At 41.7% G+C, this 21,728-nt stretch overlaps 1 protein-coding gene across 1 annotated transcript in view; it reads left to right on the top strand.

The window, feature by feature from the left end:
• GADL1 (glutamate decarboxylase like 1) overlaps nt 1-21,728 on the top strand; it is a 657,207-nt gene that overhangs the window by 304,793 nt on the left and 330,686 nt on the right. Inside the window, exon 7 of the mRNA XM_073568647.1 lies at nt 18,459-18,538. Within this exon, the coding sequence (XP_073424748.1) occupies nt 18,459-18,538 (80 nt within the window). The remainder of the gene's footprint in view (nt 1-18,458; nt 18,539-21,728) is intronic.

The raw sequence follows: 21,728 nt of genomic DNA, 5'->3' as shown, positions 1-21,728 counted from the left end.
ACCCCCGGTACACCGCGATCGTGTTTGATCGCTGTTTGCAAGGGGTTAACATGTCGGGGCGGTCCGTGACCGCCCTTGGCACATAGTGCCGGGTGTCAGCTGTGATAATCAGCTGACACCTGGCCGCGATCAGCGGCGCTAACCACGTGGGCGCCGCTGATCTCGCTAGACGTACTCTCCCGTCCATGGGCATAGGGTCCCGGGTCCCATGGACAGGATAGTACGTCTGATGTCAGAAAGGGCTTAAAGAATTTGTGCAGTCTAAAGCTACAGGTCTGCAGTCACTCTACATGACTACAGACTTGTGAATACTCAAATCATGTGCTATAGGCACTGTGAAGATTTTCTAGTGCCGACACCAGGAGTAGGTGGTCATGTGACCGCAAATATAAATACTCCTGGCCACATTTTGACTAGTGTATTGAGCAAGACCAGAAATAGTCTACAGGATGGGCCATTTATATGGATACACCTAAATAAAATGGGAATGGTTGGTGAAATCAACTTCCTGTCTGTGGCACATTAGTATATGGGAGGGAGGAAAATTTTCAAGATGGGTGGTGACAATGGTGGCCATTTTGAAGTTGGCCATTTTGGATCCAACTTTACTTTTTTTCAATGGGAAGAGGGTCACGTGACACATGAAACTTATTGAGAATTAAACAAGAAAAACGATGGTGCTGCTTGGTTTTAACGTAACTTTATTTTTTCATGAAGTTATTTTGGGATCAGCAAAAGGTTAGCTGTTTGCAGAATTAATAAACATATGTTTTATCAAGCTGTCCAAAAGTATCTCTTTTTAGGAGTATGGAAATAATTTTGTATAAAAAGGGAAGGATCAATGGTTTATTAAATAGGTATGCAAAAATATCTCTTGTTTTTGAGCAGCTCAGGCTCATTTATACTACAGACTTCCCAAAAACCAGTGCAGTATAGCTATAAAGCACATTAGGAAAACAGATGTTTGTGACTGTCTATTGGCAATGGCAGTGGATGTGGCAGTAACAGCAGCCGTACAGTATAAAATATGACGTGACAGTACATGAGATGTCTGGTTGTGTAAGGTCAATATTAGCAGCAACAGCACTAATATATAACCATAGAACTTAATGAATAGGCAGGAGATGTGTGGCTGGGGTGCCAGTATTGGCAGCAGTAAAAGCAACACATTGTAAAATTGGATGATACAGGCAAGGAGAGGTCTGGTTATGTGTCACCAGCACTAGCAGCCTTGAGAGCAGCAGTAGCACAGTATAGATGCAACATAACTAACAGCAAGAAGACGTTTGGCTGGACATAGGGCACAGGCACTAGTGGAAGAACAACAGTGTGGAAAACAATGGCAGGTGCGCCAACAAATCTAGTCATTGGCATCAGCTGTCGATGAATGAAAATCAACAGTAAAGTTCGTGCAAATTTATTGTCTCAACCCATTCCAAATACAAGTACAGTGGTCTGAGACCACTGGAATTGGAGAGGGAGTACTAACTCTTACCTGATGGCATACATTTTACTTCCTTGATTAGCTGCAGATGAGCTGCCGATGCTGTAAAAAAAGGGGGAGGGTTGTATTCCATCTCTAAGTCCAGCAGCCACAGACCACTGAAATGAGGAATGGCAGGAGGGACAGGCCAATGTAATGGGACATGCTAATTGATCCACACTAAATATAATCAGCACTGATTCATTTTTACAAATATTAGGATTTTTTAAAGGACAAATAACTCCACTTGGGAGACATCTGCTGTGTAAGTAAATGCCCACTCTGACAGTACACTAGAGGCTCTACATATTGGTACACCCATTGCAAATTGTAACAGTTCCTGTAAATGTTTCAAGCCTCTAACCCAGAAATCCATTGAGTTATGGCTTATGGTATCTGCTAGAGAAAAAGCAAAGGCCAGGAATGACTGAACCTGACGGGTCAGGTAGTGGTTCTGTGTTTATTAAAGTAAAGGAGGCTGGAGAAGTGGCAGAAAAAAACATCTTATCCATGATGCCATATATGCTGTAATTACTGCTGCTGCCTCAGCTGATTGTTCTTGCACTAGCACAGATGAAGAAACTTTAGCTCTTCAGAGAAAGAGGTCTCCAGGTCAGAAGGCTTTACCCAATAGGGAACACAGCTTCTTCTGACAATTCCTCAATTCTGACTACCTTTTCTTAAACTGGATAATTTTACTTTCATAGCGAAGGTCTAAAATCATTGTTAATCAATAGTTAACCTTTGGATTGATGCTTGTGATATGCCTGTCAATCCACAAGCAATCAATAATAGAGATTTCCATGCTCACCACCATGATTGAGGGTCCCATTGGTTCACATTTCTCACCCCATTAAGACAGCTGGTCATTATGGCCTGTGATGTCATAGTCATCATGAATTTTAGTCTATAAGCCTTATCCTTTACCTATGCCTGGGATAACTATACTCCATATCCACCTGCTGCTGCTCCTCTCCCTCCTTCACATTCTGCTGCATGTAACATTGACCTTGAGGGTCATTAACAGACCTAGGGAAGAGAGGAATATGTAAAAGTTTGTCTTTACTCCATTAATTATAAACTTGTAAGTGTTTTTTCCTCAACATAAATATGAGGTGGTTATATAATTGGTACAATAGTTCTCCCTACTGAAAAATTTAGTAGCCTTTTTAAGGGTCTTCAGTTGGCGACATGGATCCCTCATTCAGCTAGTGACACATTGCTCATGCAGATGCTCCAACTTATGTATTCCTGTTAAATTCCAGTGCATTGGGACATGCCAAATCAGATGGCACTCAAGTTACTTGTTCTGTTTTTGCAAAATCTGGAGGACATGCTAGACTAGGTAAAAATGTTTTAAGTGTCTAAACACTTACCTAGTGAAGGTCACCACCTTGCTCAGATTTTGCACATTGAAATTCAGGATGTATGCTAAACATAGGACATGAGTTACTTTGCTCAAAACAAAAAGCAGTCACCATGTTCCAGGCACTCTTGCACACAACAGTGCCCAGTTGCAATTGATGAGGCTTCATCCAGAGTGAGATTGGCTGCTTTTTACAGTGCAACAACTCAGCCACTGCAAGGTTTTCATCATCCCTACTTGCAAGCTCTAAAACCACTTGAAAGTGCTTTATCTTATATGAACAAAAGAATTATGGGCAGATACAACTGTGGATGCAACTTTGATTCCTGTTGCTGTTGTGGATATGGTCATGTCTATTGAATATTATGTGGAGGAGGTTGATGACTGCAGCTTATTGTCGGGTTTTGTAACCAGATGTAGCGCCAAAACATGAATCATTCATCAATTATCTTGGTAGTTTCTGTACATTGTTGTCACTGAGAACTTTTACCAAGTGGTAAAAATGGAAATACATGTTTTTTATCCATAGTTGATTGTCCACGTGTCAACTGTGGAATACACTTTCAATGACAAGTCTGAAGAGCAGCCCATATGCTCCTGCATGGAAGAGCACAGGGCAGGCACCTCTTTCTCTGAAAAATAATTGTGCATGGGTAGCCTAAAGTAAGACTGAGAGCAAACTATCAGAATGATGGGGAGCAGTTAGAGTACAATAAGCAGTAGATATGGTTAATAATGATGACAACACTGACCTAGTACTACTTGAACATGTGGCTTGACACAATAAAGATGAATGAGAAAAGAACAGCTTAAGATTTGGTCATATTGCTGGGGAGCTTCTCTTTCCCAAATGAGCAGGTGATGTCTCTTTATGTGCTGATGGAGAGTCTTAGTTCCTAGACAATTAGAGCCTGGACATCCACAGCTTATTTTCTTTTTGTGTAAATCCTTCACTCTGCAAACATTTTCATTGGTCAGCATTGTGGAAAATAACTCCCACACCCGATATGCCCACACAGCACTCACTGCCACCAACACCACTGCTAACATGACTAGAGCTTTCAGGTGCTCTTGAGCTTCATCCACCAACATTATGTTTGCCATACTGTGTTTCTAATCTGACTTCATAATAAACAGATTTTGCCTTGGTGGATCTTTTTGCTTCACGTTGTCTCCGCTGTTAATCAGCAACACTAAATTACACAATTATAAAAATCATCATACTCATCATCATTGTCATAATTATCCCTGACTTGGCTGACAATGTTTGAAAAATCCTGAGCCACTTGCCCCCATTTTTAAATCTCACATCTAGATGTGCCTTCAGACTGCCTAAGCTAGTATCTCATGGGAGAGCTAAAACAAATGGATGTACAGTCCATCAAGGTGGAGCAGAGGTTTTCACTTCTGAGACAAAGAGGAAGGGTCCTCAAGGTTTTGTTTTTTTTGTGATAGAAACAAACCATGTATTAAAGCTGGAAGTATGCAAAGGGAAATAAAAATATAAATATGAGAACTGGCACTTATAATTGATTAAAATATATATTTTTCAAATGTCTTAAGTCCATGATGGCAAATAATAGAGATTAGGGAATCAATTCAGAAATCGACTTGTGAAAAAATTGTACAGTAAAACTCAATTTCCAAATCGACTTTGTGCTAAATTTCATGAAATTCGTAGATGCCAGTGAACTTAAACCATCTGTGATTTTGCATGTAAAAAATGTCCAGTGACATTTTACACATTGTCGAAGATCGAATCAGCTAGAAAGAACTCACGTGACCTCAGGGATCCCTGTGTTGGCTGCAACATAATACCTTGCAGCTGTCACATTACATGGAATATCACAGCAATCAGGAGAGTTTAAAAGAGTCACTCTAAAAGCTGAGGCAGGAATACAAAAGCCATTTTAGCATGTTACGAGCTAGAGTGGATTTTAGAGCACACAACTCAACATTAGAAATTGGGAGAGAAAGGGCTAAAATATTGGACAGCTACTCCAGAGTGTGGTGAACAACTGCAGCCATAAATATAGAAATTTGGAGTAGTGTTCTGTGAATATTGCATAGATTCAATTGATAGGAGGCAGCAACAACAGAAGGCTGATCTTGGATATATTCAAGGAGGGCTGGTAACTTGCTGTTTATGAATTACACATTTTAGTTCATTCTTCAATCATTACTAACAGGTGACCCTCAACACAATTTGTTTTTATACACAAATATCTAAAATCAGTGATAGTCAGTAACAGTGTTCTTATGACAAGAAATAACTGGGTTTTTGCAATTTGTGTGCAATACTTTTTCTGAAGGGGTGAAATCAAGGAAACTTTCCCAACTGATAACTGACAGATATGCAGGCTTCTCTCAGCTCCAGCTTCCATCTCACAAGCAGACAGTGTTGCAATATTGTTGCAATACAGCAGATCTGAGAGAGAAGCAAAAAATGTGTTTGCAAGAAGACAAATTTCATTTCCCTAGTTCTGTGTTGGTTACTTGTCTCACACTGGGAATGACTCCATTATGTAAAATAAGCTATGGAGGAAGAGTTATCTCCAAGTCCCATCTGTACTGGAGCCTGGAAGAGGTCACTTATATGAAGTGATAAAATAGGATTTCTCAGCAACAACATAGCTGAAACACACAGGGAGTACTGTTTTCAGCAGTTTATAGCCTGTTTGCCCATATTAATAGTTTAGATACAGTATATACTCGTGTATAAGCCAAGTTTTTCAGCACTTTTTTGTGCTGAGAATCCCCCCCCCGGCTTATACATGAGTTATTTTCTAGAAAGCTGCTGGGGGAGGGGGAGCAGCGGGGCAGTGGCAGGAGCTGGCAGCTGTAGCTAAAGCCTGTGCCACTGCTAAATAGCATGCACAGTATCATCTGCAGCCGCCGGCTCCCAGAAGACATCATACTCACCCTCCTCCGCGCCATCGCTGCATCTCCATTGGTCCCGGCGCCGGCAGCTCTTACTGTGCTGAGCATTCACATGGCACCGCTCATTAAGATAATGAATATGCACGCATCTCCACTCCCATAGGTGTGGCATGCATATTCATTACCTAAATGAGCGGTGCCATGTGACCGATCAGCAGGAAGAGCTGCTGAAAGCCGGCACCAGCGAGTTGCTGCGAGGGCACGCTGGAAGAGGTTGAGTAGGATTTTTTTTTGTAATAGCAAGCATGCATACCAGGACAGGAGGGGGGAGCCATGCATACAATGATGGGACGGGGGAGCCATGCATACGAAGGGACCGGGTGAGCCATGCATACAATGATGGGACGGGGGGAGCTGCGCATACCAGAGCAGTGATGAGGGGAGCCTCGCATACCAGGACAGCACGGGGGAGCCATACATAGCAGGGCAGCGATGGGGGGAGCCATGGATACAAGGACAGCGAAGAGGAAGCCACGAATAGCAGGACAGGGATGAGGGGACTATGCATAATCGGCTTATACTCGAGTCAATAAGCTTACCCAGTATTCCGAGGCAAAATTATATGCCTCGGCTTATACCCGGGTCAGCTTATACTCGAATATATACAGTAAGTCAAATGTGGTGACAGAGTCCCTTTAACTTTGATCATAACTGCTTTACTAGTTCATTAGACGCTGTGCACATCACATCTATTCTGCAACCTTTTTGTGTATTTTTCTTTATATGCACCTGTTATTTTTGTTACATTCTTTTTGGGAAAATGAATATAGACAACAAAATATTAAAAAAAATTGATAAAACCCTAAACATTTAACAGTGTAGGGCAGCGGTATCCACACTGAGCATTGATGAGACAGTGACCCAGCAAAGTTCAAAACAAACGTCTCTTTAATGTTCTACTCACCGCAAAACACAGCACAAAATATCCTCCGTATCGCAGCTGGGAAACATATCCTCCAGATTGCAGTCAATAAACACGCCAGTCCACCTTCGGTTTACCGCCGAGCACAAGACAGTCCACCTCCGGATCACACCACCATGTATGCTGTGGGCCCAAGGCCTTTCAGCTCCCTTGGCTGTTTGTCTCTGCTTGCCTATGTTGCCTCAAACAGGTGGAGCTCTGCAGAAACTGATACCACTACCACTAACACCAGACTGATACTGACCCTGACACACCTAAACATTTAACTGCAGGGTTTTTAACTAAAATATGTGGCCATGGGCCACATGGAAAACCCGGGCCATGAATGAAACTGACTGCACCACTACTATACTGTAGTTTCAAAATACAAAAGCCCAGCGCAGGTTTTCCCTAAATCTGCCTTGGACAAATAGCAAGTCCAAGACCTATCACTTTCATTCTGCATTGCAATCACAGCTATGCCTGTGACTGCAATGCACTCCCATGCCCTCAATACACCTCTGTGCGCATCATGGGGATAACACACAGCCACCCATACATGTAACACCTGTCACTGCCTCACAGCAGGTATTTGCACACCTGTTTAAGTAGTTAAATTTATGACCTTTAGGTGTTGGAGAAGAACTATGGATTGTTGAGTTTTTGGACATCAAGTGTACCTACCCAGCATTTTTGTCAACGTTTAAATAACTATTGTTGAACATTTTTGAAAAAGTTAATTATTTTGGTTTACAACATGGTAAAAGAAAAGGTGATGAATGTAAAAGATAGGTTAGTGTGAAAGAAAAAAAATGATGGCTGCAACCACTGGCACCAGCCATCTGGCAATAGTACTACCAGACATAGCAGGCCATCTTTGCTTTTGGCAAAAGTATTAGTGAGGAGAAAGTCGAGGGCTTAATGGAATATATGGCATATGACTCATGCACTGACCTTGAGAAAGACACACTACTGTTTCAATACGCGTGGGTCCTGTGCCCCATGTAACCAAGCTGTGTGCTTGTGCTCAGGGGCTAACCGCCATCATGCTGGGGGAAGGAGTGATTTAATCTGTACCTCTTTAGCCATCTTTGCTGGTAACAAGCTGTGTTTGCATGGCATAACTGTATCTCTGCCATATTAGAACTGAGTGCTCATGTTTTGTAGGTATACAACATTTTTTTGTATTTATTTGATTATGTTATTTTTGGCTGTGCACTCAATACTGACAGGGTTTTATGATTGAGGCTCATATGCAAACAGCATACAAATAGACTACTGCTATAGCAGGAGCTAGGCAATAATAGCCAGCAATTATTTGTATTGGTTTACAGCACACTGATTGTGGAGTTAAGGGCCTGTCACACTAAGCGATATCGCTAGCAATATCGCTATAATGTCACTGGTTTTTGTGACATTATAGCGATATTGCTAGCGATATCGCTATGTCTGATACTTACCTCTGACCGCTCCCCCGCTGGTTATCACTGATCGTGCGAGCACGTCCTGGACCGTTTGCGACGCATGGACGCAGGTGGGAGGACGTCAGGATCGCCTCGTTTGACAGATAAGTAGCGACCCCCGACCCCTGCGATGTCGCTGGTGAGATTTGCCTGTGTGGCAGCTCACTAGCGACCACTTAGCGATGTACCAGCGATCCTGACCAGCGTCATATCGCTGGTCGGGATCGCTGGTACATCGCTAAGTGTGACAGCACCTTTACTGTGGGGCTCTTAGTATTTGACTCTTTATTGTTTAACATCATGACCCATTTTTTTGTCTATTGATCCATGTCTGCTCCTTTTCAGACTTTTTAAATGTTTTTAAACAAGTGTTTGTGTTGCTCATTGTAATAAAAGAAATTTGTTAACCCTGACTATATGACTTGGTGGTGATCCCTGTATTTTCGTGTATACACTTTTTTCTTGTGTGGCTATATGACTCATCTCAGTCATAACAAGATAAGGTTACCTCTAAGTGACACCATCTGTTTGTGTCAGTGTTCTGCCCCATCCACCTCCTCAACCCCTTCCTGACCTGTGACGCCACATAGGCATCATTAAAGTCAGTGCCAATGCGACCTGTGATACCTATGTGGCGTCATGGGGAGATCGCGTTCCTGTGGGTCGGGTGATGGGGTCACTGAAAGGTCACCTGACCCACAGGTACAGAAGGGCTTGTACTTCACCCAAGGGGGGTGGCTTTGCCCTCCTATGGCTACGATCGCTCTGATTTGCTGTTGAAAGTTAAACAGAACAATTGTAATATTTCACCAATGAAACTTGGTGAAATATTACAATCCAGCCATGGCCGATGCTGCAATATCATCGGCCATGGCTGGAAACAGCGATCTGCCCCCCCACAACTGACAGCGGCAACCTACCACCACAGTCAGTCTTTCCCCCTCCATCCTGTCCTTCACTCCCCTCCGCTCCCCTCCATCCTGTCCTCCATTCCCCCCGCAGTCAGATCCACCACCTCCCCCTGGTACCTCCCGAGTCCTGGTGTCCATCCTGATGTCCCTCCATCTTCTCCCATGGGTGCCGCCATCTTCCAAAATGGCAGGCGCATGCGCAGTGCGCCCGCCGAATCTGTCGGTTGGCAGATTCATTCATTCATTCCAGGTACATTTTAATCACAGTGATCAAAATAAAAAAAATAGTAAACCCCCCTTTATCACCTCCATAGGTAGGGAAAAATAATGAAATAAAGAAAATATATTTAGTTTTATTTTTCCACTAGGGTTAAGGTTAGAATTAGGGTAAGGGTTGGAATTACGGTTAGGGTTAGAATTAAGGTTAGGGTTAGGGTTAGAATTAAGGTTAGGGTTGGAATTAGGGTTAGGGTTAGAATTAGGGTTAGGGTTGGAATTAGGGTTAGGGTTGGGGTTGGAATTAGGGTTAGGGTTGGGATTAGGGTTAAGGGTGTGTTGGGGTTAGGGTTGGGATAAGGGTTAGGCTTGTGGTTAGGGCAATGGTTAGGGTTTGGATTAGGGTTAGGGGTGTGTTGCAGTTAGGGTTGGAGTTAGAATTGAGGGGTTTCCACTGTTTACGCACATCAGGGGCTTTCCAAACATGACGTGGCGCCACCATTGATTCCAGCCAATTTTGCGCTCAAAAAGTCAAATGGTGCTCCCTCCCTTCCGAGCCCCGACGTGTGCACAAACAATGGTTCACCCCAACATATGGGGTATCAGCATACTCAGGAAAAATTGCACAACAACTTTTGGTGTCTAATATCTCCTGTTACCCTTGGAAAAATAAAAAATTGGGGGCTAAAAAATTATTTTTGTGGAAAAAAAATGATTTTTTATTTTCACGGTTCTGCGTTATAAACTTCTGTGAAGCACTTGGGGGTTCAAAGTGCTCATCACACATCTAGATAAGTTCCTTGGGGGGACTAGTTTCCAAAATGGGGCCACTTGTGGGGGGTTTCTAATGTTTAGGCACATCAGGGGCTCTGCAAACGTAACATGACACCCGCAGACCTTTCCATTAAAGTCTGCATTTCAAAACGTCACTACTTCCCTTCCGAGCCCCGACATGGGCCCAAACAGTGGTTCCCCCCCACATATGGGGTACCAGCATACTCAGGACAACCTGGACAACAACTTTTTGGGTCCAATTTCTCCTGTTACCCATGTAAAAATAAAACATTGTGGGCTAAAAATCATTTTTTGTGGAAAAAAAGATTATTTTTTATTTTCACAGCTCTGCTTTATAAACTTCTGTGAAGCACATGGGGGTTCAATGTGCTCAGCACACATCTAGATAAGTTCCTTTAGGGGACTAGTTTCCAAAATGGGGCCACTTGTGGGGGGTTTCTACTTTTTAGGCCCATCAGGGGCTCTGCAAACGTAACATGACGCTTGCAGACCTTTCCATCAAAGTCTGCATTTCAAAACGTCACTACTTCCATTCCGAGCCTCGACTTGTGCGCAAACAGTGGTTCCCCCCACATATGGGGTTCCAGTATACACAGGACAAACTGGACAACAACTTTTGTGGTCCAATTTCTCCTGTTAACCTTGTGAAAATAAAAAATTGTGGGTTAAAAAATCATTTTTTGAGAAAAAAAATCATTTTTTATTTTCATGGCTCTGCATTATAAACTTCTGTGAAGCACATGGGGGTTCAAAGTGCTTAACACACATGTCACGTCGGCGGTCGTGCGGTCTGCCGCTGCCTCCACTTACCGGGCCGCGTCCTGTTGCGCTGCTCTCTCTCCTCGAGCGGTCCCGCTCCTTGCTCCCTCTCCTCCTCCCTCCCGGCCAGCGGCTGTGCCGCACATGCGCCTTAGGCCGCGGGCACGCGCACTGCAGGATTCTTAACCCTGCAGTGGGCATCCACAGCCTTGCCGGCCAATCATCCACCAGCGCAGGGTTTATCAGGCGGCTCCTCCCTATGTTGGGATGCCTGATTATCGTGTCTCACTCCTGCGCTAATCTCGGCCAACTTATAGGGTCCCTATAAGCTATTTCTCCTGTCCTGTTCTCCGTCTGGTTCCCTGTCCTGTTGTTCCTGCCTGTGTCCGCTCTGCTCCTCGTCCTGTTCTCTCGTTCCTGTGTCTATCCTCATTCTCGCTCTGGTTCTCCTGCCTTGTGCCTGTCTCTTCCATGTTCCTCTCCGTGTCTTTTGTGCGGTATCCTGTGCCCAGCCCTGTAACCACCTCCCGTTACCTGCTGTACTCTGTACCTTGTATCTGGTCCCTTTCCGCTGTGCCCTGTCTGGTACTCCGGTCCTGCCTATAACATACCCCGGTCCTTTGAGCTGCCCCTCTTGGTACCAGCTGTCGCGGTGTCTGACTCTTGCGGGCTCACCCCAAACGGTCCCTGTATAGGGGTCGGCTCCACCTGGTGCGCTCGCCCCTGGGGGACTCAGTTCCGTGACCCAGAGGGTCCACTCTCGGACGCTGCCTATCTCTGTCACGTCACAACACATCTAGATAAGCTCTATGGGGGTTTTAGTTTCCAAAATGGGGTCACTTGTGGGGAGCTCCAATATTTAGGCACACAGGGGCTCTCCATACGCGACATGGTGTCCGCTAAAGATTGGAGTTAATTTTCCATTCAAAAAGTCAAATGGCGCTCCTTCCCTTCTGAGCCCTGCCGTGCGCCCAAACAGTGGTTTATGACCACATATGAGGTATCAGTGTACTCAGGAGAAATTGCCCAACAAATTTTAGAATCCACTTTATCCTGTTGCCCATGTGAAAATGAAAAAATTGAGGCTAAAAGAAATTTTTTGTGAAAAAAATTCCTTTTTCATTTTTATGGGTCAATTTGTGAAGCACCTGGGGGTTTGAATGCTCACTATGCATCTAGATAAGTTCCTTGGGGGGTCCAGTTTCCAAAATGGTGTCACTTGTGGGGGAGCTCCAAACTCGACATGGTGTTCGCTAATGATTGGAGATAATTTTCCATTCAAAAAGTCAAATGGCGCTTCTTCCCTTCCGAGTTCTGCCGTGCGCCCAAACAGTGGTTCCCCCCACATATGGGGTTTCAGCATACTCAGGACAAATTGGACAACTTTTGGGGTCCACTTTCTCCTTTTACCCTTGGGAAAATAAAACAATTGATGCTAAAAGATCATTTTTGTGACTAAAAAGTTAAATGTTCATTTTTTCCTTCCATGTTGCTTCTGCTGCTGTGAAACACCTGAAGGGTTAATAAGCTTCTTAAATGTAGTTTCGATCAGCTTGAGGGGTGCAGTTTTTAGAATGGTGTCACTTTTGGGTATTTTCAGTCATATAGACCCTTCAAACTGACTTCAAATGTGAGGTGGTTCCTAAAAAAAATGATTTTGTAAATTTGTTGTATAAATGAGAAATCGCTGGTCAACTTTTGACCCTTAAACCTTCCTAACAAAAAAATTTGTTTCCAAAATTGTGCTGATATAAAGTAGACATGTGGGAAATGTGATTTACTAACTTTTTTGTGTCACATAACTCTCTGGTTTAACAGAATAAAAATTAAAAGTTTGAAAATTGCAAAATTTTCAAAATTTTAGCCAAATTTTTTCACAAATAAACACAAAAATTTGACCTAAATTCACCACTAACATGAAGCCCAATATGTCATGAAAAAACAATCTCAGAATCGCTAAGATCCATTGAAGCGTTCCTGAGTTATTGCCTCATAAAAGGACACTGGTCAGAATTGAAAAAAATGGCCAGGTCATTGAGGTCATGAAGGGGTTAAAAGTGGTGAAAGATAATATTTTAGATTGTTTACTTTCAGTGCTGTCAATGACACATCTACTGTATTTCCTCTTCCCATTAGTCCTTTAAGTTCCAACATTCTAAAGAAGACATTTTCCAACAACATCTTACAGTTGATTTATTGGATGAGCGGAATAGTCAGCCTTTTGTTCTCTGATGACATGGGGCCAAAAGAAATGAAGGCCACTCTTCAAACACCTTGCTGTTTTGCTATCTCTGTCAGCTGGGGGTGGTACAGAAACTAGCAATGTTAGTGACACTCTGAAAGTGCCGCGTGGCTCTTAGAAACCCGCTGTTTACCTTAGATACCAGCGTGCAGCGTCGCTGATCATCCGTCTCCCGCTGCCACACGCAGCGATGCGTGCTGGCCAACGGGAGACCAACGATCAAAAAACGGCCCAGGATGATCCTGCACGATCAGCGATACCCGGCAGGGGAGCTGGTCGCTGATGTGTGTCACACACAGCGATGTCACTGGCGAGAACGCTGTGATGTCACAAAATCAGCAATCTCGCTAGCGATCTTGCTGTGTGTGACGGGGCCTTAAGACAGCATGGTTCAGACAGAAAAGTCTTTGGAAAGTTAGACTCAACAAAGGACATTTATGGCATATCCATAGAGCAGAATATTCTACAAATGTTAATGCAACTTACATAGAATATAATTAAAAAGTAATGAACTTGCTTGGTCAGTTGTGTCCTATTTCTTCTCCCCTTTATGTCTCCCACAGGAAAAACATCTACAGACATAAAGAAATTGGTTTCCCAAAGCATAGGGGTCCAGGATGTTGAACTGCCAAACTCCAACATATCAGATATTCATTTTGTCAGAATGCACCAGCGAATACATTCCGTTTCATTAAAAATATAGTGTTAGTTTTACAGACCTATTTAATTTAGTGTAGAAATATTTTACTTTATGCAAATAAAATTAATTTTTCCATTTCTGAAATAATTAACATTTCAATGAAAATGGATAATTTTAAAGCAGACTTAGATAAAGAACAAAAACCTTTAGAAGTTAAGAAAGAGACAGATTTATTATTTAAGTGGTGATTTAGAAAATGCTGGTGGATGCATGGCAGTGGTATTAAATATTTCATGCAGCTAACAGCCTGGTCTGTGGAATTTAAAGAGATTGATTTTTAGATTGTGAAGAATACTTTATAGAATCATTTGGGAGAGAATTAAAACAAAACCTCGGCAAACAATCCCTTTGTAATTAACTTTTTTTTCATACTGTTCTATGACAAATCTGGAGAGACCAATTTATTACAAACCGCATTGGCTTATCTGGAGAATACAAGAATCTATAGACTTTAGGGTACACAAATCACAGATCATTGGGAATTAGACTCATTTAAAAATATTTAAATGAATGAGTATGAAGAAATATATATTCTGAATGACACCTCTAAACTCATTCTTTATAACCATTTCTTCAAGCTAAAACAGATTGCAGACTCTCGGGCAAAAATGAGCCACAAAGTCAAGAGCTGGTTTGCATTTTTAATGAGGTTCCTTATTGACATGAGCATTGACAGGCATCAGGGCTTTTTAGTATTTGTGAAACATTTTATATGTTTGTGTGCTACAAAATATGTTAGGTTTTCATTTAGATTTTGCCCATTCCAAAGCGTCTTGTCAATGAAGATTTTTTATGAGAAGTCGTGCGATTAGTTTAACTGTTCTTTCTAACCTGTACTCTTTAGATAGGTAACAGTTGAAAAAACAATATAATGGGTCAGAGGCCATAGTAACCACTTTATCTAATTTCACGTTGAGAAATTTCCACAGCTTATACACTCCTCAATATTGAAATTGCAATACCAGGAAGGAAATGTTGTCGAATTATGAAAATCATCAAATCGATAGACATGCTAATTGCATGAAAATTCTGAAAACATGCAAACAATATTTTCACAACATCTGAACTTATTCATTATTGACTCAAGTTTGAGCTCCAGTTGCAAAAATACACATACTTACACATCATGTAAAGCTATAAATGAGGTTATCAATGGTTGTCTGAGGAATGTTCTGCCACACGGGATTCCCTTGGGCATGCAAATAATCAAAATCCTGTGCTAGCACTTCCCTTCACAACTGCCGACCAATTACCTCTCATATACTTAATGGTAGAGACATTCAGACATGCTGCAGGTCATGGTGGCACATTTAGGCTGCTCACAGTAGTCTAAGTAACATGCAGCTTGATGTCATGTTGAAAAATGTATCCTGGGACACTAAGAAGAAATGCATGCTCCACTGATTGCAACACCAAATCAATGTAACATCCAGCTGATAGTGTAAGTGGAATAAAGATTAGAGAGACCAAACTACTGTTCAGTACACCAACTCACACAATAAAGCCCCCTTTACACACTGCGATATCGCTAGCAATATCGCTGTAAAGTCACCGATTTTGTGACGTTGCAGCGATATTGCTAGCGATATCGCTATGTCTGATACTTACCTCCGACCCGCTCCCCTGCTGCTCGTCGTTGGTCGCGCGAGAACGTCCTGGACCATTCCTCGTCGGCCACTTCCTGCTGCGCTTCCTGTGGCGCCGACGAGCGAGGCGTGGAGTCGGGCGGGAGGACGCCAGGATCGCCGCGTCTGACAGGTAAGTAGCGACCCCCGACCTCCGCTATGTTGCTGGTGAGATCTGCCTGTGTGGCAGCTCACTAGCGACCACTTAGCGATGCACCAGCGATCCATATCATTGTCGGGATCGCTGGTGCATCGCTAAGTGTAACGGTACTCTAACACTGGGAGTAGTACAGTTGTGAATTTCCCTCATGAAGGCCTCTTCATGGAGTTGTCCATGTGGTTTCCAGACCAGAGGCTGTAATGGAGCTATAGAGACTGCAAATGAGGTCCATCCTCTTCAGCGATGAGTGCAATGATTGCTGGAGATGGTGAAGAGGCCCCCAGGAGAAATTTTCATACAAGGATTATTGAGTAGGATGGCATAATGTATGAAAGCTGTACACCTCTAATCTTTATTCCAGGTAAACTACCCGCTTGGCATTACATTGATTTGGAATAAATGGTATGGTATTTTCTGTTAAGTGTCCCAAGAGCTGTTTTGCAATATAACAATTCTAGGCCGCATGTTGCTCTTCCTACTGGGAGCAACCTGTGTGGCCTAAACATGCTAGTATGGCCTACAGCCTTTCTGGATTTGTCTCCCATCAAGCACATCTGGGATGCCACTGGTTGGCAATTTCAAATGGAGCTGACAGCAGCAGATTTTGATGATTTTCATAACCAAGTGCAGAAAGTTCATTAGACAACCATTAATAACCTCAATAAAAGCATGCCAAAGTGGTAAGTGGAGGAATTTCTGATGCTTATACTCAGTACCAAATAAACTGAGATGTTTTAATAAATTTGCTTTAATTTTTTTCATCATTTGTATGCCATTGACATCTCTATTGATCCCGTGATTTCCATAATTCCGCAACTTTTTCTTCTTGATATTATGAATTCATGGCTGAGGAGTATATAATGTGCATGCAGAGCACAAATCGCGTACAAAGCCTGAGCTGTAGCCAATAGTTTGGTGACGTCCATACGTAGGGACTTTCATTTTGGTAACTACAGCTGTACTGACAAGATATATGCAGCCAGTCTATTTACTATAGTATGATGGTCCTGTGGTGTGTTCAGCACATTGAAAACCTGCTTTTGATGTTTTCAAGAAGGTGAAAAAAGTAATTTCAATCATATTCAATACTACTGTATAACTATTTTCCAAATTTTTCCATTACTTTACTGTTGATGAAGTGCATTGGCGTACACTTTCAGCACATGTACTTTTCTTATAAAGCAGATGCAAAAAAAAATATTTGCAGAATAATTTGTTTGTAGATATTGACATTATTATTATTTACCACTACAACTACTGAATGCAAAATATTATTTTTACAGTAGATTGTGTCTGATTAAAAAAAGTTATACAGACCTAGCGATCACCAACTCGATGGGCAGTGATACATGAGTGGCTTAGTGCACCGAGTTGTCCACACAGTTTGAATGGGCAGCCTGGTCTACAAATTTCAGAGGAGCGCTACACTGCAGCAACTATCAAAATAACATCTCCAACATCTATATACAGTATTTTCTTCATAGGGCAAATTTCTGTACAAAGTTAATATATGTAAAATGGAATTTGTCAGCACAATATTTCAGCTGATGTTATAATTGTGGGTTTTGGATGTTTGACTAGGAGGTAGAAAGAGAACTCATGTTACCAATGTGAACTTCTCTGTTCTAGTCTTTGGGGCAGAGCAGAAGCTGTGAACAGTGCTGACCATAATCAGGTTTTTGCTGTAATCGCATCCGCTGTTCATTGATTGGTTTCCTGCTCTGAGTGAGAATATATGAGCTGGACGTCATCGAGGAACAGTAGACGTGATTACAGGCAAGACACTAATCACAGAGTTGTTCTCTGCTTCAGTTCCACCCAGATGACTCAAGCAGATTGGTCTTTGCCATTGACATACGGTAACTTTATTTCACCCTCCCAGTCATACATTCAATCATTACTTAGACATGCTTACAAAGCTACTCACTGTACAATCATGAAAATCTCTACTGATAGGATGTTCTTAAGTTGTTGGTAAGGTTAAATTATTCTATGGGCTATAACTATCCATTGTAATATATTGTTATATGTGTTTACTCTTGGAAATAGTTGCAATCATTACATGTTGTCCATATGGTAATGAATAAAACATATACAGTGCCTCGAGAAAGTATTCTGCCCCCTGGAACTTTTCAACCTTTTCCCACATATCATGCTTCAAACATAAAGATACCAAAATGTACATTTTTGGTGAAGAATCAACAACAAGTGGGACACAATTGTGAAGTTGAACGAAATTTATTAGTTATTTTAAATTTTTGCGGAAATTCAAATACTGAAAAGTGGGGCATGCAAAATTATTCGGCCCCTTTACTTTAAGTGCAGCAAACGCACTCCAGAAGTTCATTGTGGACCTCTGAATAATCCAATGTTGTCTTAAATGACTAATGATGATAAATATAATCCACCTCCGTATAATTGCACCTGCTCTGTGATAGTCTCATGGTTCTGTTTGAAGCACAGAGAGCATCATGAAGACCAAGAAGCACAACAGGCAGGTCCGTGATACTGTTGTGGAGAAGTTTAAAGCCGGATTTGGATACAAAATGATTTCCAAAACTTTAAACATCCCAGGGAGCACTGTGCAAGCGATCATATTGAAATGGAAGAAGTATCATACCACTGCAAATCTACCAATTGTCCCACTTGTTGATGCTTCACCAAAAATTTACATTTAGTATCTTTATGTTTGAAGCATGATATGTGGGAAAAGGATGAAAAGTTCCAGGGGGCCAAATACTTTTGCAAGGCACTGTGCTTCCCTTCATTATTCATTATGTATATTTGCTTTTTACATATGTGTTAGACTATCTAATTCTTCAATTTATGCAATATTTCTGTAAATCATTCTGTTAATTTTTCATCTGTGTGTACAGTCATTATTGTTTTTTCAACAGTGTCACTACTCCTTGAAGAAGGCAGCTGCTTTCCTTGGTATTGGCACACACAATGTGTATTTTGTTAAGGCTGATGATCAGTAAGTGGATATGTAACTTAAACTTTCATTTTTTATTAATCATACAAAGTGTTTGCAAATTTGCAAAGTGTCATTCACATGCCTTATAAGCATTTTCTTGACAGATACTTTCCTCAAAAAGAATGGGAGTTGGATTGTAGTTTGCATTTTCAATTATCATTGACTCCGCTAAAAACATTTATCAAAAAGCGATGCAGGTTTGTTTTCCAAAAGCTGTGTAGAAATACTGTATATTTAATCTATGGAACTGATCACCTTATCAAAACTAGAACAGTATAAATGCTCACTAAACAGCCAAAACTAAAGTCTAAAAGAAAAAAAAGTACATTTGATGCTTAAAAAAATAATTTCAATAACTTTAATTAAATTTCCTTTTTTTCTTTATATGTATTTATTTCCCTTACTTTGCACTTCTTGCACCTTTCTGTACACTTCGGTATTTGCAGTTTGTTGTTCACTATATTATTGCATTATTTGTTTTATTTTCATATGTCTGTTTCCCTTTACAACCCTTTTATTTCTTTGGTAGATTGCATTTACAGTCTTCTAATCTGATATTTTTGACGGCGGAATTTGAATATTATGCCCATACTTCCATGCATGTGTAGTTATCCTTTCGGTGGCCTTTCCACCATGTGACGTCGCACACGTTATGGTGTTTACCAATTTACTAGTGAGTGCAGTGACATTATAAATACATGGTAGAGATATGCATGGGAACACAAGGCCCACTAATTCCCTTTTAAATTAATAAAATTAATATAAATAAGGCAAACTGACTCAGACTGATGTGGAATAAAATCTTGTGGCCGTGAGGCTTTATTAAGGTTTAAAACGGAATAAAATAATTAAATAAATACCATTTTATTTCAAATTCCTCCAAAATTACCATAACCAACATACTTTCCAAAATAAAGTCCTTTAATCCACCATACTTTCCAAAATAAAGTTCTTTATTAAAACCGAAGACCAAAATCATCCCAATAAAATTGGGATATTTTTGCCCCAAAAGGCTGAACATCAAAGATGAGAAGCCCCCCACAGCCGAGAAGGACAAGATTCCACAGCAGTCTGAAAACCAAGATTAAAAATATCCAGGCCAATATCTCCCAAATGGACACTGTCCAGCCTATACAAACCCAGAAGATAACCCCCAAGATCGACATGACGATAAGACATATCACCTGTTGACTGTAAAAATCTTTCCAAACACCTGTTGACCCTTTTTCTGATGCTCTCCATGAACTTTAACCTATCAGAATCCCAAATAAGGCGAGGAATGATCTCGGACAAGATCAACCAAGACCCAGGGAACATGGACTTGATCAAATGTAGGTCCCGCTTAAAATACGCTAAAAGGTCTAAAGTTGGGACCTTTCCAATATCATTCCCGCCAACGTGCAATAAGATAACATCAGGAGTAGGGAAGACCCTTGAAAGTTGACTAAGGCACGGGCACACATGGGGCAAACGCATGCCTCTCATCCCAAGCCAATAGATGGCCACTTGCGAGGTGTCAAATGATAGATTCTCACCATAAGAGCGAACCAATGCTCTCTTTCGGGCCCAAAAGATGAATGAGTGGCCAACAATCCATATGATAATATGACCTATAAAAGAATAAAGCAGGTAAACCAACAGAGCAGGACGTATGTACAATTTAGCTCTATTAGAATCCCAACGCCCCAGACGCTGAATTTGCATATCCCCTAAACCTGCTCTAGCCACCTCAGTGGCAGCCCCAATTCGAAATGAATGTGACGAAAAATTCAAATGCCCTAAGTTCAGACGACCCAGGCATTTTTTAAGTACTGCAGAAAATTGAAAACAAGTAACCGGTTCCCCATTTTGATGAACAAACAAGGGGCCTACCACGTGCGGCCGTAAGGAACACCACTGATGAAGATTAGCTACCGGGCACACCGGAGAGCCTGGAATTTCCAGTAGCTTTATACTTACACCATATCCAAGTTGATCCGTCTTAGAACGGCGAACCAGCAAAGTCACTGCAGAAGACAAAAATGAGAGATCCTCCGCTTGCAAGCCGGAGGCCCTATTACGACTATAACAGATCAATTCCCCAAAGCGAAAAGCCCCAAAGAAAGCAGTGACAAAGCAAGAATGAAAGAGACAAACTTCAAATGGGGTAAAACAAACATCCTTTAATGAAAACCAAAGCTTAAGCAATAAGTCCAAAGAAATTGGCCGGCGCGCATCCGCCGTAAAATGCAGCTTTTTCACAACTTTTAGGAACTGCCTAACAGGAAAAAGGCTCATCAATGAAGTTCCTCCGTAAAGCTGAAGAAAAAGGAAACTCCAAAGAGCAGCTTAGACAAACTCGAATGGCGTAAGCCTCGATTGGCTAACATATCACAAAAAGTACACCACTCCTGCCTAGCAGCTGCATAAGTTGAAGGAGCTAACAAATTCCTGACATAACTTAGGGCTAATCTAGAATCAGAGACCACACCTCGGAAAGACCACCATCCCGTTGCGGTTCACCGTAGGGTAAGCCTCCAGAAAATTATTCCATTGCTGGTGAGAGAGGAAAACTGCAGGATTGTCATGCAAATCAGTGGGCAAGGCTGATCTCAGCCATAAATTAAGACTTAAACATTTAAGAATAATATGTCGGAGAAGCTTGTTAGCTATATCCAATTTGGATGAAAGAGTGTTAATGACCATGACCGTCCCAGGGGAAGAAAAAACGCAACAAAACCCAACAATTGGAAAAACAAGAGCCCCAAAGCTCCACCCAAATTAGGATTATCAGCAAATCCAAAACCACAGCGTTAAAACTCAAATGTACCGCTGCAAAGAAAAGAGGCCATGAAGAAGCACACCATTCGTTCCCATACAGAATCCCAAAGCCCCTTGAAGGAAGAACATGCCAAAATAAGCCTAAATCTTCCACTGCAGAAAAAGGGGATTGGCTACAGCAAATCCCATTAAAATCTTGTAAAAAATCTGACCAAATTAACAGGTCAGACTTTAAAGAAGCAGTAATCCGAATATGGGATCTCGGAGAAGACACCCCTTTTGTAGCCTCATACATATGCTGAAGAAAAGGGCGGCCCATAGGCATTATACGAAGAGCGAAATTGAGGCTCCCCAATAAAGATTGGAAATCCCTCAAAGTCGCTTTATCCTTCCACAGCATAGCAAAAACCAGACCCTTCAGCTTACAAAT

Source organism: Dendrobates tinctorius, unplaced genomic scaffold (genome assembly GCF_039654945.1).
Source record: "Dendrobates tinctorius isolate UK_male_01 unplaced genomic scaffold, ASM3965494v1 ptg000005l, whole genome shotgun sequence".
Taxonomy (NCBI): Eukaryota; Metazoa; Chordata; class Amphibia; order Anura; family Dendrobatidae; genus Dendrobates; species Dendrobates tinctorius.
Note: the sequence above shows the minus strand (reverse complement) of the source record. Positions and strands in the feature narration are given on the sequence as shown.